Here is a 24,325-nt window from a genome sequence, read left to right as displayed (position 1 = left end):
GGAGGCCAGGCCCAGGTCTTGATGTTGGATCTGAATTTGCATGCTAGTGCTATTTTGTACCTATGCCTTTAACCTGGAAGTTCTCAAAGTGTGTTTCCCGGGCCAGCAGCTTCAGAACTTGTTAGAAATGTAAATTCTTGAGCCCAATTCCAGACCTGCTGAATCAGAAACCTGGGGGTGGGGGTCCAGCCACCCAGGTTTTAACAAGCCTTCCAGGAGGTTCTAATGCAAGTTCCATAGGGGAATTACTGCCTTGACCTTTGTAAGCTTCAGTCTTCTCGCAGGGACGACAAGACCCACTGCAAGGTAGTGTTATGTGAGCTAACGATCAGGTCCGTAGGGGGTGCTTGGTAACTGTTGTGAAAATTATTACCAGCTGGGAGGACAAGGCTCAGGGGGGCTGGAGAACCTCAATCCGGCTTCTCCCGGCATGGGCAGACAGGGCACAGGTGGAGATCCCTGGAGGCTTTCCGGCTGTATGCACTGATTCAATCAAAGGACCTCAAATCCCCAAACTACCTGCCCCTACAAGTGGAGCAACTTTCTGCTTGTGCCCTGATTGGCTGCTTGCCCACGTTCCAGGTGTTCTGATTGGCCTCCTAGGCTGCCAGCCCCAGGTGGACCCTCCCCACACCTGGGCTTCACTGTCTGGAGGCAGCCTGTCCAGCAGCCTGTACTGCGGCTACCACGTGTGACTGCCCCTACCACGTGTGACTGCCCCAGCCCTGCCACGCCACTGTAGTTTATGTGGCAATAGAGTGAATGTGTTCAGGCCCACGATAAGTGCCACTTCCGCAGAGATGAAATCTATGGGGTGTGACACGAACCCATTTTAAATAGCAGCAAGGCTGGCTATTTGGGGGATGTTTTCAATGTATCCCAGAGGTATATATTATACGCATGGGCAATTTCACCAGGTGCCATCGTTTTAGCTTTATGAAAGAAGTCTCCAGAAGCCTGCGGAAGCTTGGGGAGGCTCTGGCAAGTGGGCAAGCACATTTGAGATCTGGCCAGTGGCAGTGACACTCAGCTCAAGTTCCTCCTGCTCAAGTTCAACTTCAAGTTCAGGCTACTCTATTATCCACCCCCCCGCCCCCCTCCCAAGCCCCTGAGAACAATGGGCTGGAGCTTGGAGGTTCTGGGTGGGTCTCACGCCCTCTTCCCCAACCCTGGAAAACCTCTGTCCCTTCCAGCAGAACTGTATCCCCCTCAAGCATCGGGTCCTGGTGTTCTGGGGCTTAGAATAGAGCTCACCCCTGGCCTTCCCCACCCAGCCCCTGGGGCACCTGGCTCCCAGGTCACAGGCTTTCTGCTCACAGGCAATGTGTCCCTTAGGCAGGTGCTAGCTTCCTGGGTCTCCCGCATAGGACAAGGGTGACACTGGTGCCTGCGGGTGCCTGTGAGGACTGAAGTACTTGGCTGGGCATACTCCCACCAACCTCCCAGCAGAACTTCCCAAACCCCCAACCTGCCAGCTCAGAGCCCTCCCTTCCCATAGGGCTCTGCAGCCATAGTCTTTCCTGTCCCATCAGCATTTTAGGATTGATTTCCTGAGTCAGAGGGCAAGTAACTCATTCTTGCTGCTCACTTCTCACAAAGCAATTTCCAGGGGAGGCAAGTGGGGGATAGCGGGGAGGGGAAGAGCCGTGGAGAAGGGGCGTTTTGTGGGAAAAGGATTGTGTAGTTTTTCCTCCTTGACATTTTACTATGAAAATATTCAAACCTATCAAAAAGCTCAAATAAATGTCCAATGAACACTCATGAATCCATCACCCAGTTTCATCGATGAACATTTAACTCTACTGGCTTTATCACACATCTATTGGATTGTGTCTTTTTCAAGAGCAGGGCGAGGCAGAGCCAAGCTCATTCCTCATGGGATCCAACTCCTGGCCAGGGTGGTAGGGCTTGATCTGGGGGTGGGGGAGTCTCAGAGATCCAGCCCTCATGATCTCTCCCCCTGGTCTTTCCATGGCCCATGTGCTGAGGCCTTGGCCACCTGTCTCATCTCTGACCTCTCTAACCTCATCCCTCACCAGGTCCGCTCCAGCCTCAGTTCTCTCATCTGTAAAATGGGCATCACAACAGACCTATTGCATAGGGTTCATGTTTGTGGCACGCTTTGCAGGATGCCTGGAACTGGTAAGTCCCTGTACCTACTGGCCATCATATTTAGGAACAGTAACCTCCATCACTGGCCCGAACAGTGGCTGGACTTTGCCGACACCACTCACTCTGGCCGCTGGCCTGGGAGCTTCCTCAGGTAGGGACATTGGGTCATCCTGCTGACGAGGGCCCCAGCTAAGGGCAGCACAGAGCAGATCTCAGCGAGCATGGGCTGAGCTGATGTTTGAGGGGGTGACTGGGGGTGCTGGATTTACTCAGTGAGTATCCTCCTCTGCACCCTAAGTCCAGGGTCTATGGGGTCCCCAGGCACACAGTGGGTGGGGTGAGGCGGGGGAGGGCCCTTGACCATCACTTCTGCTCACTGGTCACTCTGAGGCAGGTTCCATGCTAAATGCTTTAATGCATTAAAGCCTTACAGAACCGAGAAGTAGGAATTATTATCTCCATTTTACAGAGGCAGAAACTGAGGTTTGCAAACGCACTGGTCCATGGCTACTCAGCCAATAAGGACCAAGGCTAGGACTTGAACCCATGTCTGGCTTAAGCCCTCAGCCTGGCCCTGCTTCTCGCCTTCTGTGGGGTCTCTCTCCAGGCATCGGCTTCCTCTGTGGTCTGGTGAGGGGGGCTGGCCTAGGTGGGTCCTAAAATCCTCCTCCAGTTCAAAAAGTCTATGGCTCTATGTGGGAGGTCCAGAGGCAGCAGCAGGAGGGTTCAGTGTTAGAGAAGAGGAAAACTGTCCTAACCAGCTGTCAGATAGCAGGACTGTGCAGCAGAGAAGGGCCCAGGCTCTTCCTGAGCTTCAGGAGTTGGGGTCTCTCCTCTGATGGGCCTGGGATCCACGGGAAAATCAGCTGGGAGGCATGCCTGGCACCAGAGTTCCGCAGTGAATACACTCTCTACCCTCACAACTGCTCCCAAGTCCCCCGGCTGCCACGGGGAGTTTCCCAGGCCCATCCTGGCTCCCATGGCATCCCTGGACAGACGTCACTGGATTCAGGGCCCCTCACTTTTCCTCTCTGCCTGTGACCAAGCCCGGTGGACAGAGGGCAGGCAGGACCCCCAGCAGCTTGGCATGCGAGAAGAACTTTCCCAGGAGGCTCCTACCTCACCTCCCCTGCTCCCATCTGGAGCACAGCAGTTGGCCTTCTATGGGCTCAGGGGCCAGCCTGCCCAAGTTCACATCCTGGCTCCGCCACCTGTTAGCTGGGTGACCTTGGCAAGTCACTTACCCTCTCTGTGCCTGTTTTCCTCAGTATCTACTTGATAGGGTTCTTGTGAGCATTGTATAAAGTATTTAGACTTTTAGACCCTGGCCTGGCACCCAGTAAGCACTGAATAGATGTCAGCCGTTGTCGTTATTGTTGCTGTTATTATTAGCATTTCTTACTACCTACTCCTTCCTGTGCCTTGGGGTCCCGCCACACAGAAGTGCTCTCTACTTGCCATGCTTTCCTGTTCCCACACCGTTGCTTACAGGGCTCCTTCTGCCTGAAATGCCTCCTGTCCTGTCTGCCCCAGCCTGCTCGGCCCAGCTCTACGCCACCTCCTCCATGAAGCCTTCCTGATGTCAGCCCCTGGGGGAGAGCCTCCGTCCTGGGAGCTCCCACATCCCTCACCTTGCACCCTAGTCCTCCCCCATCGTTCTTATTTTCCATCTGCTGGAATTCTAGAAACCTGTGCCCTTCTTTGTCTCCCCATCATTCAGGGACTCCTTCAGGGCAGACACTGGGTCTTATATCCCTCTCATTATCCCCGGAGCATACAGGTCAGGGTCTGGATTCAGAGAGAGGGGCTGAGGCTTTCCATTTGGTCACTTGTTAGCCATGCAATCTTGGGCCAGTTGCTTCATCTCTCTGAGCCTCAGTTTCCTCTTCTGTAAAATGGGAATAACCATGATCACTCTCTTCACCAGCTGAGAATTAAACAAGAGAACACTCATAAAGAACTTAGTACCATGCCTGGCACATAACAAGCACTCTGTCAGTGTTAGCTTTTGTTATTAAGATTATCTGTTATGAAGATTATCACTCCTAGGCAGTGAGCAAGGTAATCCTGCCTCCTTGTGTACAGATGGGGAGACTGAGTCCAGGGCTCACTGCAGGCTGGCAGCAGAGACACCAGTGCTGACCCCAACAGCAACTACACTTGGAGCGTGGTCCTGGTCTGTTTCCCCTTCTGTACGTGAGGCGGTGGGATTACTTCCCTTTCCCCAGGAGTGGCTATAGGCAGCAGACGCTCTTCCAGGGACCGGCTCACCACCTCCCACAGCTGCCCCATCCCTGCTCTCCCAGCTCCTGGTACAGCTCTGTTAACACCTGTAACTTTAGCCTTGTGCCTGTTCCTTAAATCACTGGGTCTGAGGCACGACAGTTTCGGCGGCCACATATCCCTTGTAATTAAGGGGCCTGTCCCAGGGAGGGGAAGTTTACCTTCTGCCAGAGACACTAAATCCAGCTCCCAGTGGTGGAAAGGATAAAGCATCGCATGGGCCTAACACTTGTCATGGTTTAATGGTGCACCTGCAGGCCCGCTCTGGTGGGGTCGGGAGGCTGGAGCCGAGATGGGTGGATAGTTGGTGGAGAGAGGCAACCTTGGAACGAGAGGCGAGCCCTGGTCTGTGAGATACAGAAGGTCCAGGGAGTTGGTGAGAGCCTTGGGGGACTGTAGCCACCTGCTTGGACAGTTCCAGGGAGCAGATGAATTTCTAGCTTAGCTCAGGAGGGCATGACAGGCCATTCCATGAGAGGCTGTAAAGTGGCTCCTTAGCCAGGCGGTCTGGGTTTGAAAACAAGCTCTGCCACTCACTCGCTGTGTGACCTTGGGTGAATTACTTAACCTCTCTGGGCCCCAGTTTCCTCATTTATTAAAATGAGTAAGTACCTACCTCCTAGGGTTGTGAGGAGTAAATCGATTAATACATTTAAAGTGCTTAGAGCAGTGGTTGGCCCCCTGTAACTAGAAAATTCACCACTAACATTAAGATGGATCTCTCTCGGTCCTTCCCCCATGGCAGGCGCATAATAGGGGCTTATAAATATTAGTTGAAACAAGGACTTGTAAGTGTGATGAATGAATAAGCAAATGGTCTGTTTCCCTCAGAGAAGAGCTGGTGACGTCAGCTCTGTGGCCCCAGGGAAAAGATGCACAGAACAGTGTATATGCTGCTTGACTAAGCGCTGCACCTTCCAGCCATGATCATGGGTCAGAGGGGTTACACAGCTTTCCAAATCAAGCCCTTTGTGTGGATGTGCTTCTAAGGCCCTGTTTCCATCCCCAGCTCAGGGACTCAGGTCCCCATGGAGGGAGAGTGGTAATCAGAGAACATTCAGGTTCCTATCCTAGGCTTCCCTTTATTAGCAGACTCAGTTTTCTCTGCTGTAAAATGGGGACACTGATCTTGCTGACTTTCCAGACAGCTAGGAGGAGCAGCTGACAGTGCAGCCCAAATATTCCATGCTGTCCCTATCGAGAGGAGACTTGGTGTCTGGCCGAGGCCCAAATGGCTGCCCACACTCAGAGAGGAGCCATGTCCCTCCGTCTTCCTGGCAGCCTCGTGTAGTGGAAAAATCGGGGGCTCTGGCTTTCAGCAGACCTGAGCTCAAAGCCCAGCCCACTCACTGCTGTGGGACATCAGGCAAGTTCCCTGCCCTCTCTGAGCCGTCTGTAGTTTGCCCCCATAACGGAGGCAGCACAGGGCCTGCCGAGGAGTGGGTAGACAAGAGGGAGGACTAGTGAGCTAATGGACTGTGCTGGGCCTGGCGCTGAGCACACAGTGGGCTGCAGTCAAGCGCACTCCTCCTTTGCGGGGCTGTGTTCAGAGAGGCAGGGACAGAGGATTCTAGAAGCCTGTCCAGGAGGCGGTCAGCAGGCTCTGGCCTTTGAAGCTGAAGCTGGGAAGTGACTGTCCTTGATAGATGACCCAGTTAGCTGCAAAGAGCTCCTCTGAGCCCCAAACCCATCTGTTTGGCCCCTCTCTGAATGAGCCCTCAGCCAGTGACCTCAGCTGGCTGAGGGCCCTTGGGCAGGCAGGTGGGCAGAGCGAGCATCTTTCCTCCAGGTCCCCGGCCAGGTCCAGGCACTCAAGATGGCAGTGTTCAGTCTCCGAACAGGCTTTATGTCCATCCTGGAAGACCCTGGCCACTCTGGCCTCAGTCCTCTGGGCTCCAGCCCCGCCTCTGGCAGCCAAGCCCAGCCAGCTGCCTCCGGCCCCTGATGCCCATCTAGAAGCTCCGACTGGTGGGGAGGAGGTCTGCAGAGGTCCTGAGGACTGCAGCCCTGGCCTCTTCACTCCAGCGGCCCACTTTCTGCGGTCGCCGTCTGCTGAGTGAGGTCACGTGGTTTCATTGGTACCTTCCCAGGGGAACATCTCCAACCTGTGCCAGGTCCTGTCATGTCCTCCACATCTGCCCCCGTCTTTCCAGTTGGTCCCCATGCCCTGTGGCTTCTGTCTGGAAACACCTCACATGTCCAGCCTCCCCTGACTGAACCCTGGGCTGGCTCTTGCCATCTCTCCCCTCCTAACTGCCCTCTCTGCCTTCAGAACCTGCCAGCAGGCCAGGCTGTGCACGATCTTCTTTAGTTCCCACAACAGCCCTATGAAGTAGGAACCTTCATTACCCCCAGTTTCTAGTTGAGGAAACTGAGGCTGGGAGAGGATAAGTCACAGTAAGACTGTGGAGGGATAGGATTGGACTCAGGGCTGCTGGGTCGGTCCCTTCCTGATCTCCTCCACCAGGGCCCAGGGTAGGGGGCCACAGTTGTCACTGCCTGGCTTATAAGGCTCCCACTGGGCTGATGTCACTTCCTGCAGCTCTGACCCTATTCCCTGGCCCTACTGACATTTCCAGGGTGAAGGTTAGGGCAAAATGGGTGAGAAGTAAGAACGACTATTCTTTTCATGAGTGCCCAGTGTGGGCTTGGGACATAAACCTTTACATTTCATGCTTCAGCAGGGGAGATGCTACTGCAGCCCCCATTTAGCAGATAGGAAAAGTGAGGTTCAAGGAGATTAAATAGCCTGTCAGTGTAGCGTAGTGGTTAGGCCTCTAACCACTGCTTCTGGAGCCAGCCTGCCTGGGTTTGAATCCCATTTCTAGCCTTGCTGGACCTGTGCCCTCAGGTGACATTTTTAACCTCTCCATTTTCACACCTGTAAAACGGGGAAAGTAACGGAAGACCCTACCTGAGAGGTCTGCTCTGACAATTAAATGTGTTAACAGGTGTAAAGCAGGGCCGTGCCTGGTGTGTAGTAAATGCTCAATAAGCATTTCCTGCTTTTATTACTCGTAGTTGCAGAGCTGGGTTTCAAATTCACGGCTGAATCCAAGGCTTATACCCTTAAACACCCATCGATTCTCTAAGGAAGTAAATGCTGTTTCCAGTACACCTACTGAACAGAGGTGTAGTTCTTCAACTGGGGGTTACCCAGCTGTCTGTTCCCAGTTTGGAGGACCACGGGCATTTACTGTCACTCACCCAGGGTGGGTGGGAAGGGTGATGGGGGAGGGGAGAGGGCTTGGAGGTACCCAGATGTTTGCCTGGGGGACAAAAGGCCCAGGTCTGGTCTTCAGGACCCTGGGGGCTTCTGGGGTGGGAGGTGGAGATTTGGGTTTGCACCCTCTTCCCCTCAGCGCCCCCGGACTCCTCGGCAGCTCTGGCCGGGATCCCAACCCGCCCTTGCCTCCTTGCCCGTGGCCACTGCAATCGCCTGGGGCCGGTTCAAGCCCAGCAGGTGGCTCATCCTCTCCTGCTCCAAGACAAGGGAATGAGTTGATCATTTCTCACCCAGCAGGCGTCCTGGGCTACGGAGAGGGCTACAGTGGCGGCTCTGAATCTTGCCTCCCAGCTACCCTGCCTGGGGACCCCCAGGGATTCTCAGACCAGCCGTCTCCCTCCAATGACTAACCTGCTCCCTGGACCACACCATTTACACCAGCTGTGCGCTGGTCCTGCAGACAGCCTCCCAGGCCCCCACCGCTGTCCTGCCCCACAGGCAGGCTTTGAATTCTACCAGCTGAAACCCACTTTCCCACTGGCATCCTACAGAGAGGCAGGGCTGTGCTTCTCCTGCTCTGCTCAGGCCTGGGGAGAAGCAGCAGGTCTTTGAGGGATGCAGGGTCTGCCCTCAGCCCTCACATCTCCCCGTCCTACTTGGAGCCAGAGACATTTCTCCTGCCCAAGTCAAGAGAAGTCCTCAACATTCCAATTACTGGTCCTGGGTATGTGCTCCGCTTTTAGAGAGGAGTACTGGGCTGGGAGTTCAGAGACTGGAGTTCCAGAATCTGGTCTTACTGTTTTCCACTGTGGCTGTACCCATTTACACAAAACTGAAAACAGAACTACCATAGAACAATTCCACTCCTGGGTATGTATCTGAAAAAACCCAAAACCCAAATTCAAAAAGATACATGCACCCCAATGTTCATAGCAGCATTATTTATAATTGCCAAGATATGGAAGCAAGCTAAGTGCCCATTAACAGATGAATGGATGAAGAAGATGTGGTATATATATATATATATATATATATATATATATATATATATATATATATATATACACACAATGGAATACTACTCAGCTGCTAAAAAGAATGAAACTTTGCCATTTGCAGCAATATGGATGGACTTGGAGGGTATTATGCTAAGTGAAATAAGTCAGACAGAGAAAGACAGATACTGTATGATATCGCTTATATGTGGAATCTGAAAAATACAACTAACTAGTGAATATAACAAAAAAAGAAGCAGACTCACAGATATAGAGAACAAACTGGTGGTTACCTATGGAGAGACGGGCAAGATAGGCGTAGGGGAGTAAGAGGTACAAGCTATTGGGTATAAGATAAGCTATAAGGGGTAGGGGGAGGGATAAATTGGGAGGTTGGGATTAACATATACACACTACTATATATAAAATAGATAATCAACAAGGACCTACTGTATAGCATAGGAACTCTACTCAATATTCTGTAATAACCTAAGTGGGAAGAGAATTTGAAAAAGAATAGATTTACATATATGTATAACTGAATCACTTTGCTGTACACCTGAGACTAACACAACATTGCAAATCAACTATACCCCAATACAAAATAAAAATTTTTTAAGAAAAGAAGAAATAAGCTACAAGGATACATTGTACAACATGGGGAATATAGCCAATATTTTATAATAACTATCAATGGAGTATAACCTTTAAAAAATAAAAGAATCTGGTCTTAGAAAGCAGAGCTTCAGAGCTCTCCAGAAATCCTAGATTCTGGTCTGGCCTCAAGGAAGTGGGCTCAGCCTTCGTCACCCTGCCAGGAATGCTCTTAGCCCTCACCAGCCCCAGGGTGAGTTTCTTCTAATGGGAAAGGTCCAGGAACTGGCCACGGGAGAACTTCCCATGAACTTGTGGCCCAAAGTCACACAGCAGGGGAGCAACCAAGTCACAATGGAGAAAGACAGACCAATAGAATCACAATCACAATTTTCTCCTGTGTGTTTCTTCTAAGAGTTTTATAGTTTTAACTCTTATATTTAGGTTGATGATGGATTTTGAGTTAAGTTTTGTACATGGTGTGAGGGAAAGTCTACCTTTATTATTTGCACGTGGCTATCTGGTTGTCCCAGCACCATTTTTTGGAATAGACTCTTCTTTCCTCATGGAATTGTCTTGGCATCCTTGTCGAGAATCAGTTGACTATCAATGTGAGGGTTTTTTTCCGCACTCTATTTTATTCCATTAGACGAAACTCTCTCTGGGGCTGGTGAGAGCTACAGGCAGGCTGGGGGGTGACAGAGGCTGAGCCCATTTCCACGAGGCCAGGCCAGAAAACCACTGAATCGTGTGGTTAAATGAGTGAATCGTTAAATGAGTGAATTATATGTTATGTGAATTCTATTGCAATAAAAATCAATTTAAACAAAAACAAGGGGAAAAAAAAGCACCAGATGCACTTAATAAAAATTCAGTAATACACACTGAAAAAAAAAAAGACAAGCTATGCAAAGTTTATTAACAACTGTTCTCCGTGTCCCCTGGCATCAGGTTTAGAAAAGCATATAGTGTGGTTTGGTGCCACTGTGGCCTCGGGTTGCAAAGTTCTACCTTTATCTGCCAACCTCACTTGGAAGCCTCCAGAAGAGACACAGGGATCCCAAGATAGAACATTTTATTAATGCTTAACAATACTCTGTGACCTCTAGTAGAGTGGAGTGGTTAAGCGTACAGGATGCATTTACCCCTGCTCTGGCACTAGCTGGCCGGGTGGCCTGGGTAAGTGATGTAACCTCTCAGATTCTTCATCTGTCAAAAGGGAAGTGGCGGTACCTGCCTTCCAGAGCTGTCGCGACTGTTCAATAAGTTAACTTATGAAAAGCTTAGCACGGTGCCTGGCAGGTGAGCAAACACACAATGAACAGTGACTCTTGTGGTTGGGAGCCAAGAGTATGGGCTCTGGAATCAGACAGTGAATCTGCCCTGCTCCCTCCTGAGTCAGTTACTGTTGTGGGTTTAATTGTGTCCCCCCAAAAGATATGTTGCAGTCCTTACCCTGTGAATGGGACCTTATTTGGAAATAGGGTCTTTGCAGATGTAAAGTTAAAATGAGGTCATAATGGATTAGGGTGGGCCCTCATCCATTGTCTGGTGTCCTTACAAGGAGAGGGAAATTGGGACACAGGGACACAGATGCACAGAGGGAGAACGCCAGGTGAGGATGGAGGCAGAGATGGGAATGATGCATTTACAAGGCAAGGATGCTGAGAATTGCTGGCAACCACCAGAAGCTGGAAGAGGCAAGGAAGGACCCTTCTCTAGAGCTGTCAGAGGGAGTATAGCCCTGCCGACACCTTGATTTTGGACTTCTAGCCTCCAGAACTGCGAGAGAATACATTCCTTTCGCTTTAAGCCCCCAGATTATGATCACGTGTTATGGGCGGCCCTGGGGATGCAGCACAATCCCCAAACCTTGCTTCTGCATCTGTACCATGAGCTACCTCCCTCAGATGGGATGTGTCCTCAGCACCTAGAGCTCTGCCTGGCACGGGGGAGATGATGAATAAGTAAGTAGCCATTGAATTGGTTGCATGAAGGCATGAAACCCACAGGGCTCGGGCCTCACCTTCTTTGAGTGTCACCTTCTTAAAGAGGCCTTGCTGTCCACCTTGTTTACAATAGCCCCACTTCCCTCTGCTTTGCTTGACTGCCCACTGACATATCACAGGTCCCAGCTGTCTACTTGTTCGTGTCTGCCTCCCTTCCTGCACTGACCGTTCCTTGAGGACTTGGAATTTTGTCTGTCTGATTGCCGAAGCTGAGTTCCCATGCATACGACAGCACCGGAATGTACCAGGTGCTCCATAAATATTTGGTAAATAAACGAGTGAATGAAAAATGAATGAATAAATGAGATTTAGAATGCCCGTGTGTATGGACAGCCAAGTCACTTTCTAATATATTTCAGCCAAAAAGACATTCTGATATTGTTTTCACCAGACAGGAAAGTTCAATACTGGACTGTCCATGTCACACGTGGGCACCGACCTGGATTGGGACCCAGGCCGGCTGGACTCCAAGTTCAGGGCTCCGTTCAGAGGGTCTAAGTAGTGAGGGGGCGCTGGGTAGGCGCGGATGGGGGAACCACCCACGGGGACTGGGGCACAGGAATGGAGAAGCGGGGGGCACTGGTGGACGTGCTCTTCCTGCCCCCAGACTCCTGCCAGACCCCTAGAGGGACAACAGCCCCACTGGCCATCTGAGTTTTGAGTGCCAAGCGCTCCCAGCTGGGGCTCAGTCTCCCCAAGGTCCGCACTCTCTCTACTCTGCACTGCTCCCCCCCTCCCCCGCATGCTTGCTTGACATTTGTGTCACTAACAGCTTTTGTGCCAAAGGTTGGGATGTTTCCCCTTGGGAGCTTGGAGATGCTGTTAGGAACAGCAGCTCTGGTCTCAGGCAGACCTGCTGGGAGCCCCAGCTCTGGCACTCATGTGGGTGAGCCCCTTAAACTCTCAGAGCCTCCGTTTCCTCATCTGTAAAATGGGGGTGACAATGCCTACTTCCGGAGGTGCTCCTGAGGGTCACATGACGAACCATGGATTGAATACTCAGCACACAAGGCTGGGCAGATAGCCGTGCTTGATGGCTAGTGACCTTGATTATTAGCTCTGGGTTAAAGGCCCCCTCAGTGGCAACTCTGCACGGCGAGGGTGGCGGAGAAACCCTGTGCCTTGGTCTTGCGGCGAAACCAGAAGAACAGCCTCTTTTGGCTTCAGCAGGTGGGAGTGTCTGGGCCTCTCAACATTTAATTGATGGTAACGTCCCAGCCTGAACACGCTCCCCCGCATAACCTACACCCCCAAGAAGAGCCTCCGAGAGCCTTCCGTGACTGTGCACAGTGTGTTCCCGGGGCCCAGCACGCAACTTTCAAACTGGCTTACAATTTATCTGCTGCTCGGATAAAAACATTTTAATGACCGTGTGCAGCACGAACCCTCGGTGTCACCCATGGGGCTCCCAAATGTCTTTCCCCACCACGCAGCAGGGATGTTATAGGCGTGAAATTACAGCTGCGCTCGCATTTTGACATCCACCCAGAGGCCTCTGGAAACAGCGCGTTAGAATGTTCTGGATGGATGCAGGCTTGGCGAGAGCGGGCTGCGGTGCCCAGTTCTCCGGCGGACCTGCTCTGTGCTTTTGATGCAGGTGGGGGCCTGGGCGCTGCCCACCCTCTCGGCTGCCCTCTCCCCACCGTCCTGGGAAGTTTCCCTTTGACCCCCAAATTGGACAGGGGCCGTCTTGCCCCACTGTTCCTTGCACAGACCTTAGGGTCCCTTAGGAGACCTCAGGGCTTAGGCCCACAGGAGACCCCAGCTTTCAATGACCTCCACTTACCCGGAGGGAAGGTCTCTGTGTGCGTGTGTGTGACAAGAAAGGGTCTTTCTATGCAATGCCACAGACAGGCCAAAACAATGAGTTGACTTTAATTTTTGAAACCTGCCTTGAAATATATCTAAAGGAGACAGTCATGGGGGAGGAAGGGGGAGGGGGGGCAATTTTTAAACCTTTCTAATTGTGCCTGATTTTTAACTGACATGATCACTGTTTGTTGTGAGAGATATTACTCATTTATTTATTTTGAAGTATAGTCGATTTTCAATGGTTTTTTAAGAGATTTATTTTTAAAAATTACTCTTAGTATTAGTATTAGTGTTATTTTGGCTGTGTCGCACAGCTTGTGGGATCTCAGTTCCCTGACCAGGGACTGAACCCAGGCCCTGGGCAGTGAAAGCACGGAGTCCTAATCATTGGACAGCCAGGGAATTCTCTGATTTACAATGCTGTGTTAATTTCTGCTGTACAGCAAAGTGATTTGGTTATACATACATACATATTCTTTTCCATATTCTTTTCCATTATGGTTTATCACGGGATATTGAATACAGTCCCCTGTGCTATACAGTAGGACCTTGTTTTCCAGCTCTTTTATATATAGTAGTTTGTAGAGAGATACTATGTATGGGTCACTCAGAACATTCTGGGCCACGGAGCATCTCATTTAATCCTCCCAGCCTTGGCTAAGTAAGCCACTTCCTTCTCTGTGCCTGGGTCTATGCAGTGGGCACAGTGCAGTTTCTGCCTCATGGGCTGACGTGGCCGCCGGGGTTATGGGAGATACTACACGGGAAACTGCCTTACACTCAGCCCCACTGTCTCTCCCAGCCCTCCCCTCACCAGTCCGGACCTTGCTGGGCCTCAGAAGCCACGCTGCTCTGGGACAGGGACAGCCACAGCCCTGTGGGGCCCAGAGCCAATCCTTTCCTCTCCCTGAGCCTCAGTCTTCTCATCCGGGAACTGGGGATAATGGTTATCCTGCCCCTGAGGGGCCGTGGTGAGGATCAGGCGAAATGCTCTATGGGAAGCACCGTGGAACTGTCACAAACTGGCCAAGACTGAGGTGTGGCTGTCATTTTCAAACTTGGGATGTATCCTGGCTCCTCCCCTGGACGTGTGATGTCTGGACAGGCAGACCCACAGGCGGATGGTCACACAAGAGGCCGGCCACCCTGACACCCAGACACAGGGCAGGACTGGACCCCCTTTCCAAGGAGCCAGTGGGCACAAAGCTGTGAGCATTCATTTCTCAGACTGGCTTAAAGCTCCCTGGAGTCAGGAATGGTGGATGGGACTTCTCTGTGCCAGGGCTAAAACCAGGAGCAAGAAAGAGGCAGCCACAGCCGTGCCCAAGAGCAGGCAGGCCGGAGACAATGTTAATAAAGACAGTAAAATCTGACCTACTGAACCTCTTAGCTGCCTCGTGCTGGGCCAGATGTTTTGCAAACCTTTTCTAATTTAAACCTCACAATCATCCTAGGAAGGAGGCATCCTTACCCCTATTTTACAGATGGGGAGACAGAGGCCCAGGGAAGCTAATGAATGCACGGTTGCATGGTGGATCTGGGACTCAGCTCCAAACCCGCGTGTCCTTAACTTGTATGCAGATGGGGCATTCTCCTGTGTCTGGGGTGAGGTGCGAATCATAAGGAGGAAGGAGAAATACATTCGCATATAGATAAGAGTATAGATACAGCTGTTGATGCATGTATTGATACAGATATCAATAGAGATATATACAGAATTGGTATTTTTTGAAGACTTAGAGGTTTAGACCAGTGGTTCTCAAAGCGCGGTCCTGGCACCTGTAGCATCACCATCATCTGGGAACTTGTGAGAAATGCAGATTCCTGGGCCCCGCCCCAGATCTGCTGAGTTAGGAGCTTTGGGGGTGGGACCCAGCAATCTGTATCTTCACAAGCCCTCCAGGCAATTCTGACGCTCATTCAAGTTTGTGAACCACTGGTTTAGACCACGGGCTTTGGCCTCAGATGGCTGTTATGACCCTAGGCAAGTCATTTCCCCTCATATGACAGGGATTATAACATCTCCCAGCTCACAGGCTGTCGCCAGGATTCTGTCGGAAAACGCGCATGAAGCTGGAAGCTCATGCACTGTCAGGCACATGCCGTGGTGGGGCAAGGCATCAGGTCCTGCCCGCGTGGCAAGCACCGGTGGACTTGACCCATCAGGGGACAGCTAGGCTGTAGGGACCAGTGACAAGCTCGGTGACCTCTGAGCACTGGGGACAGTCAGAGGATTGACTGAGATGGGGGGGTCGCTATTCCAGGGAGAGTCCCATCCCGGGATGCGCTGAACTTCTAGGGGTCAGAGCCTTCCTGGGGGCACTGGGGCGGGTGAGGGTGGGACCCCTGGTCCCTCCTGGTAGTCTCAGCCTCCTGCTCAGTAAGTGGGATCCCGGGAGCTGTCTGCCCCATCCCTGGATTGACTGCCACCTCCCTCTGGGAGGAGCCCAGAAGTACAAAGTCCCTTGCTCCCCGGAGCCTACCGGGAGCACAGCACCTTCTTCAGCTGGGAGTGTCAGGCCAGCTGTGCAAGCCGGGCTAGCCCCACAAGACCTCTTTGTGCCTCAGCTGGAACTAGCAGAGGCGGTTTAGGGTTATCTGGTTCTACCACCTCATTGTACGGATGAGGAAACCGAGGCCACAGAGGGACAGTCACCTGCTCAGGAGCCTTTTGTGAATGGGTGAGGGGCATGAACCTCGTAGCCGAGGTGGCTCTGAGGACTCCGGCCTTGCTCGCAGGCACCAGAGAGCAAATCCTCAGCTGGACCATCCACGCTGCCTCCATCAGTGCAACAGAGCTGGCCCAGGAGTCAAGACACCTGGGTTCTGTCCTCAACACTAAGCAGCCTGGTCTCACGGGAAGGTTTTGTGATCCTTGCTGTGTGACTTCAAGCAAGTTGCTTGCTTTCTCTGTGCCTCTATATCTATGTTTGCAAAATAGGGATAATAGTACTAGTACCTCCTCTTGGGTTGGCTTTGAGGACTAAATGACATAAGGTCCGGAAAGCACCTAACCCCGTGGCCTCCAGGGGCCTTCCCTGAGCCCCCTCCCTAAACTGGCTGCCACCTCCCCTGTAGTCACTCGTGACCCATTCATTACCCTGCGTGATTTTCTTCCCAGTATTTGTCACTCTCCATAATCACCTCACTTACCCATCTGCACATGTGTTTTATGCTTGTCTCATGCACTGGATGCAAACTCCCAAGGACAAAGATGTTTCCTATTGAAAGTATATGGCCATTTCCTGGCACGTGGTAGGTGCTCAATAAATATCTGATGAATAAACAATTGAGTACACATCCCTCATCAGACTGGGAGCCCCTTGATGGAGCAAACCGAGTTTCATCTGCACCGGCCTCCCTGGTGTGACCAGCCTAGGGCTGGTTACCAAGAACACTCCTTGCCCAAGTATTACAGAAGCCGTTCCGTGGGCGGGCGACTGCAAGAGGGGAGGTTTTCCTGGCACTGCCACCTCCTGGCCATGGCCTGTCCCCCAGGAAGCCAGAACACACCGCGTGCTGCTGCTTCTACAGGATTCAATGTCCCTCTGGAGGTTGGGCCTTTGGAGGTTTTCCATTTCCCCAGAAGCAGTGGCTTCCACGAGTCCTTTATGCTTTCACTGACTGCCCGAGTATGGCAAGCTTTGTTTCCCTGATAAATATCACTTGATAAGAAAATCAGGGAACACAGAGTCCGGAGTCAAGGCCAAGTGCCTAGAATCCTGGGAGCAGAGCTGACCCAGAACCCAAGATTGTGCCCGGCAAGAACGTCAGCGTTGGAAGGGGCTTCTGAGACCACGTGGAGAAAGGCCTTGTTTTACAAGTGGGGAAACCGGGGCTGGGTAGGGGACACAGCCAGCCAGAGACAGGCACTAGTATTCTTATCCCCATTTTACAGATGTAGAAATGGAGGCACAGACACAGGGTGGGAACCCAGGAACCCTGACATCCAGTCCAGCACGCTTTCTAACTTGTCCCCTGATGCTTCAATGTCCTGGAAAAGGCTTGGGAGGCACAGGGAGGGAACGTTCTCTCTGCAGTAGGTATGCATCACCACTGAGATGCTGTCTCAACCCCCTCCCCCACCCTGGAGGCTCCTGGATTGTCCTCCCGCCGGGGGAGTGCCCACCGCCACTGCACTTTGCTACAGGTGTTTCCATGAACGTGGCTCCTGGCTTTCACCTGGGAAAGGTGCCCATACAACTCAGTGTTTTCTCCCCGTGACCTCACCAGGTCGCAGAGCCTGGGGCTAGGAGATCCATGAGTGATCCACTAGGCCTGCATCCCACCCCCATCTTACAGAAGGGGAAACTGAGGCCCAGAGGCTGCGGCAGGCTGCCGCCCCTCAGGAAGTCTCAGTGTCCCTCATTCATTCCAATCAACATGTCGGAGCCCCTTCAAAGTGCCTGGTCCATGAGGCTGCAGGGATGAGGCACAGCCCTGCCTTCCTCAGGTCTGGGTGTCAGTGCCGGTAGGAGAAGGGGTTCCTGAGAGGCCACATCGGTCACACCTCAGCATGGCTGGCCTCCTGCCCTCGAGGGCAAGGGTGGGAGAGAAGAGGGTCCACTGCCAGCACAGCAGGCATTTTGGCAGGTGGTTCCCAGGACAGCCCCTCTGTGTGCGTGGGTACGCGCGCACACACACACACACACACACACAGGCACACGTGCACGCACACAGTGACGCCAGTGCCAAGAGCCCTGCACTCACCCATGACGTTGAGGAAGATGTTGCCTGATGCCAGGACCACCTTCTCCCTCGTAGCGCGGTCGTAGATGCCCACGTGGCACTCGTAAGGACCGTTGTCAGAGATGCGGACCTCGGGCAGCCTGCGGGGAGGCAGAGGAGCAGGATGAGGGTCCGTTGTCTGGGGCTGGCAGTCACAGCACTGCAGTAAACCAACCCCAAAGCCCCACCATCCAGCCTTCTCTCAGCAACGCTCCTGGACCCACCATCCAATGCCCACATGCTGTGCTGGGTGGAGAAGAAACATTTATGGAACACCGACTGTATGCCAGGCCCTGTGCCCGATGCTTCAGAGGATGAAGGTGTGGGCTGTGTGTTCAACTAGAGTAAAATCTGTGCTCCTTTCAGCTGCTGGACCAGGGATGGTGACGTGCCCACTCCTAGGGGCCCCTGAGGATGACATGGACTGAGGCGCCTGTCATGTGGTTCAGGCTCAAAACTGTCACCTAGTCCATCAGCTCACTCATTCCTCACAGCTGCCCCCCCACAGGAATCGCTCTTCCCATTTCATAAACATGGAAACTGAGACTCCAGGGGGGATGTAATTGCCCACCCCCCGCAATATGGCTATTAAGAGGAAGGATGGGAATCTGAACTCCTCTCTCCACACTGCCATGCTATCACTTTATGCATGGCCCTGGAAACTTGAGAAGAAACACAGTAAAATTCTTGTCTCCAAGGACCGCCCCCCATCCCAATGGACAAAGAGGCAGGGAAGCTGATCAATGCCCCAAATCCCATGGGACTATGGAGAACAGGATGGAGGTTCCTGAAAAAAGTAAAAATAGAGTTGCCATATGATCCAGCAAACACAGCCCTGGGCATATATCCAGAGAGAAATATAATTCAAAAAGATACACGCACCCCAATATTCATAGCAGCACTATTCATAATAGCCAAGACATGGAAACAGCCTAAATGTCCATCAACAGATGAACGGATAAAGAAGATGTGGCACATATATGCAATGGAATATTACTCAGCCATAAAAAGAAATGAAATTGAGTTATTTGTAGTGAGATGGATGGACCTAGAGTCTGTCATATAGAGTGAAGTAAGTCAGAAAGAGAAAAACAAATACCGTATGCTAACACATATATATGGAATCTAAAAAACAAACAAAAAAATGGTCACGAAGAACCTAGGGGCAAGACGGGAATAAAGATGCAGACCTACTAGAGAATGGACTTGAGGATACGGGAAAGGGGAAGGGTAAGCTGGGACAAAGTGAGAGAGTGGCATGGACATATACACACTACCAAATGTAAAATAGATAGCTAGTGGGAAGCAGCCGCATAGCACAGGGAGATCAGCTCGGTGTTTTGTGACCACCTAGAGGGGTGGGATAGGGAGGGAGACGCAAGAGGGAAGAGATATGGGGATATATGTATATGTATAGCTGATTCACTTTGTTATAAAGCAGAAACTAACACACCATTGTAAAGCAATTATACTCCAATAAAGATGTTAAAAAAAATAAAGAAGAAAATGTCATATATATATATATATACATACACACACACACACACACACAATGGAATATTACTCAGCCATAAAAAAGAAATAATGCCATTTGCAGCAACATGGATGGACCTAGAGATTATCACACTAAGTGAAGTAAGATGAAGTCAAATATCATATGGTATTGCTTATATGTGGAATCTAAAAAATAATACACAAATGAACGTATTTACAAAACAGAAATAGACTCACACAGAAAACAAATTTATGGTTACCCAAGAGGAAAGGTGGGGGGAGGGATTAATTAGGAGTTTGGGATTAACATATATACACTTCTATATATAAAATAGATTACCAACAAGGACCTACTGTATAGCACAGGGAACTATATTCAATATCTTGTAATAACCTAAAATGGAAAAGAATCTGAAAAAGAATATCTGTATATAAATATATATAGATATATATATATAAAAGTGAATCACTTTGCTGTACACCTGAAACTAACACAACATTGTAAATCAACTATGTTTCATTAAAAAAAAAACCAGATCCCATGGGAAAGGGTGAGCTTATCCATGCGTAGAGTGAGCGGGTAGCAGCTGGTTCTGCCCGAGGTGGTCAAGAGGCCTTCTCAGAGGAGTCGACCCACGAGGACAGGAGACGCTGCCTCAAACCTTCTTCCAGACATGCCCTCTAAAGAGTAAACTATTGGGACTTCCCTGGCAGTCCAGTGGTTAAGACTTCACCTTCCAATGCAGGGGGTGTGGGTTCGACCCCTGGTTGGGGAGCTAAGATCCCACATGCCTCGCGGCCAAAAAACCAAAACAGAAAGAAACAGAACAAAACAAAAAAAAGAAGCAATATTGTATCAAATTCAGTAAAGACTTTAAAAATGGTCCACATAAAAAAATCTTAAAAAAAAAAAAAAAAGTAAAAATAAAGAGTAAATATTTTAGGCTGTGTTGTTTTTACAGTCTCTGTCACAACTACTCAACTTTGCTCTTGTAGAGCAAAAGCAGCCACCCTTAGTAAGTGAACCAGCGTGGCTGTGTTCCAATAAAACTTTATTTATAATCATCAAATCTTGCATTCATACAATTTCATGTGCCATGAAATCTTATTCTGTTTCTTCATTTTTTTCTAACCATTTAAAAATGTAAAAAAATTCTTGGTTTACAGGCTACAGGCTGTAGTTTGACGATTTCTGTTCTAGATCCTTCTACAGGGTCTACAGGGTCAGACCACGATAAAATGAGTTGGTTTGTTGTTCTCTCTCCCCATGGGAGTGTCACCGGGGCAGCTCTTTCCTCACTCCTCTCTGACATTGGGTTAGAGAGAGCCAAGTTCAAATCCTGCCCCCACTGTTGGTACGCTGTGTGACCTTGTGTAAGCCATGCTGTCTCTGAGCCTCCATTTCTTATCTAAAATATGGGGCTGATGCTTTGCAGGACTGCAGTGAGGATTAAATGTGACGATGTTACTGCAAGACCTCTGCGAGCAGGAATGTCACATTAAAATGGTCGCAGGACCATTACCTGTTGTTCCTGGATCCTGTGATGCCCTATGAGGGAGAGGGGATTCCTGGTAAGTGAGATCTGGACACTTTGAAGGGGAAGAGCCTTGACCTGGAGTTCAGAAGCTATGTTGCTGCTGCACCAGGGAAATCTGTGTGTCCTCCAGCAAGTTCCAGCCTTCTCTGGGCCTCATCATGCAGCCGAAGGGGAGCCTATTCTGGCCACAACTTAAAGAAAGTGGGGTCTCTGTGTTTGGGTCTTGGAGGTTCTCACGCCACAGCAGAAACCCGGGGGAAGAAGCTCATGTTCATAGAACCCTAGTAAATGCCAAGCATGGTGCTCTACCCATCAAACTGGCCCAGCAGTCCTATCAGAAACCCGGTGTAGGAAGAGGGCGTTGGCTGAGAGCACAGGCTCTGGATGCCTGGATGCCTGTACCAGCCCTGCCGCCAAGAAGGGGGGTTCCTTCAATTCTGCTCTTCGCGTCCACCCCCATAGCTAACACATTTCCCTCTCCTTCAGCTAAGCCTCTCTCTCCATCTGTTTCTACTGAGCAATCTAACCTCAGAGTCACTCCTCTCTCCTCTCCTTTCAGCTGTCCCCACCCCCATCTTTGTCTTCCAGCTACTTTTTCCTATGACTCACTGTCCCCCACGTCCCCCACCCTCCGTGCCCACACGCACACACCTGGGCGCCCAGCCTCTCTCTCCATCCCCCTGTCTCATGGAGGAAGCCAGCCCATCTAACAGAGCCTCCTTCCCTCCCATCGCCCAGCCCACATTAGCATAAACAAACACCTTCATTTCCATAGAATACACAGAGGCTGACATCTGGTCTACCGACTGTCACGAAAGGACTTAAAGAACGGGGAGCTTTTTATCAGGGAAACTTTGTGGGGAATATGCTGCCTCCCATCTCAGAAGAAAAGAACACTGTGAGAGCGGAAGCAGCAGGGAACTGTCTCCCTTCTGGGAACTATTTTCTTTGTTTGTAACTCAGCTAGACTGAAAAAAAATAGCCTCTCTACTGGGCAGGGTTGCTGAATGACAGTCATCTAGAGTGACATGTTTAGGTGACACTCATAGGTGCCTGTTATAGAGGCAACTTTCTTAAAGGCCTTGCGTCGGGGACATGTGTACAGGTGACATGCTCAGGTGACAGCTCTGTAAAGAAACAGGCTCGAGGGACACATGGAGCTGGCAGCTACAGATAATAACGACACGGTTGACACACAGGTGGAAATGCACAGGTAACCGCCACATAGGGTGATATACGCAGAAGATGTATTTCTGTGCTAGGGACACAGTTGATGTGTTTAGGCAATCACTACACTCGTGTTCAGGTGATAGTAACACAAGCAGTATGTTTGGGTGACACAATACGGGTGGTATAGAAGACAGCTCAGGGGACATCTGGATTGGTGCTTTATGAAGGAGGCGGCTTTTTGCTTAGGACTGTTTTTACAGCCTCGGATGTTTCTTCCTCCACGAATGGTCCTGTTCTCCGCCAGAGGTCCAAGTCACACTTTGGGCACCATCCTTGATATCTCCCATTTCTATACTCCCCAAACACAGTCAGTGACCAAGTCCTGGATGTTCTGCATCTTAACTATGTCCTGAACCATCCTCTCCCCTGTATCTCCACTGTCAACATCTTTTCTCACCTGGAATATGGGATGAATAGCTAACTGGTTTCTCTGCCCCTGCTAATCTCCCTCCTGATCTGTGCACCAAGGTAGAACCCAGATCTTTTCAAATGCAAATGGGATTAATGGTACTCCCCTACCTAAGGCCCTTCAAAAGCTTCTCTCTGCTCTTTGAATAAAGACCAGAATCCTTATCTGGGCCAACAAGGCTCAGCACAGTTGGTTCTTGCCATATCCCAGCTCCCCCATCCTCCAGTGACAATGGCATTCTTTCCATTCCTCCCATGTGCCAAGTTCCTTTTTTTCAAAAAGAAACTTTTAATTATGAAATTATTTTAGATTTACAGAAAAGCTGCACAGAGAATACAGTCCCCAAACACCTCTCACCCAATTTCCCCCATTGTTAACTCTTACAAGATCACAGTACTGTTGTCAGACTAAGAACCAGTGTTAATACATCGCTATTAACTCAACTCCAGACTTTATCCAAATTGCACCAGTTTTCCCACTAATGTCCTTTTTCTGTTCCAGAATCCCATCCAGGATCCCTCATAGGTGACAGTCCTAGGTGAATTGAGTCAAGGATCTTTTTTGATTCAGCACTTTTGATTGCAGCAGTCTGTTTTCCTGAGAATATTGCATTTTCTTCCCCTGGCTACATCCTTCAAGTTACAAAGGTCACTTAGAAAGTGACCACCTGGACTAGGTGTCTGTGGTAGATTGACTGCATTGATGGCCTGGATTAACAGCCTCCCTGTATCTTGCAAAATGCCTTTATAGTTCCTCTCACCTAGAAGTGGAGTCTATTCCCCCATTCTTGGCCTTGTGACTTGCTTCGACCAATAACATGGGGTGAAAGTGATGGTGTGCAAATTCCAAGTTTCAAAAGAATTCTCTCTCTCTCTCCCTCTGCCTCTGTCCTGAGAACAAGCCTCTGATGGAGGCTGAGAGCAAGTGGAGGGAGGCCCCACTTGGCCCAGCTGGTCCAGCCAAGGCCACACTCGGGATTGAACCTAGCCAACCCCAACCTCGTGAGCTATAATACATTGCTTTAAACCATCCTCATTTGGGACTGCTTGTTATGTATCCATAGCTGACTGATACAGCAGGTCTCTGCAGTGCCTCTCCTGAGCAGTTCTTGTCTACATTGTAACTTAATGACATGTTTGTAACTCACGAATGTCCTCCTCCCCCACACCATGCACAATAAAATCCATGAAGGCAAGGTCTGCATCCAGCTGGCTTACCAGTGTATCCCAGGGCCTTGCACAGTGCTTGCCATCATGGTTGGTACTCAATCAATAGTTGCTAAATGGGTGGATGGTGAGACCTTCCAGGAGGCTATGGTGTGAGCCTCCCTCTGCTGCAAGCCATGCAGCCCCCCATCCCCTTCCCCGCCCCAAGGCAGATTCTGGTTCTTGTCTGCAGATCCAAGAGCTTCCAGTCACAGCTTTGATTTGGACCAATCTGCCTCTTCTCAGCACCTCATCTGAGCTTGTGCCTTCAGTGTTATCCTTCTAAAGTGGATTAAGTGGCCCAGAGACCCCCTTTCTCCAGATTTGAGTGGCATTGATCTGCATGCTGGCTAGAAGGCCTTCCGCAGATAGCAGGGCCCCGAGGGGGCTGGGGGTGAGGAGTCCTGCTCTCATCAGCCATGGGCTGCAATCAATAAACTATTAATAATGGCAAAGGTTTCCGGCGAGTTCAGCGTAATGCAGTTTAGCAGCTGGAGTTTACCAACACTGACAGTGGTTCTGAAGGGCAGGCGAGTAATTGTGATTTTGAAAAGCTGGGCACAGAGATAGCGGAGACCCCACTGGCTGTCCCCGTGGCTCAGGTGAGGCCAGGCAAGAGCTGGTCACTGGGGCATCACAAGGCCCAGGGCCAGGACTGTAGGCTGTCCATATTCAGCACAAGTATTTACA

The 24,325-nt window shown here is 50.6% G+C and overlaps 1 protein-coding gene across 3 annotated transcripts in view; it reads right to left on the bottom strand.

Annotated features, from left to right (window-relative positions):
- The window catches only part of IGSF21 (immunoglobin superfamily member 21), an 81,952-nt gene that overhangs the window by 24,124 nt on the left and 33,503 nt on the right, over nt 1-24,325 (bottom strand). For all 3 annotated transcript variants that reach the window (XM_068537742.1, XM_068537743.1, XM_068537741.1), the window contains exon 3: nt 17,742-17,860. In XM_068537742.1, coding sequence (XP_068393843.1) covers nt 17,742-17,860 — 119 coding nt within the window. The remainder of the gene's footprint in view (nt 1-17,741; nt 17,861-24,325) is intronic.

The sequence above is a fragment of the Eschrichtius robustus genome, chromosome 3 (assembly GCF_028021215.1).
Source record: "Eschrichtius robustus isolate mEscRob2 chromosome 3, mEscRob2.pri, whole genome shotgun sequence".
NCBI lineage: Eukaryota > Metazoa > Chordata > Mammalia > Artiodactyla > Eschrichtiidae > Eschrichtius > Eschrichtius robustus.
Note: the sequence above shows the minus strand (reverse complement) of the source record. Positions and strands in the feature narration are given on the sequence as shown.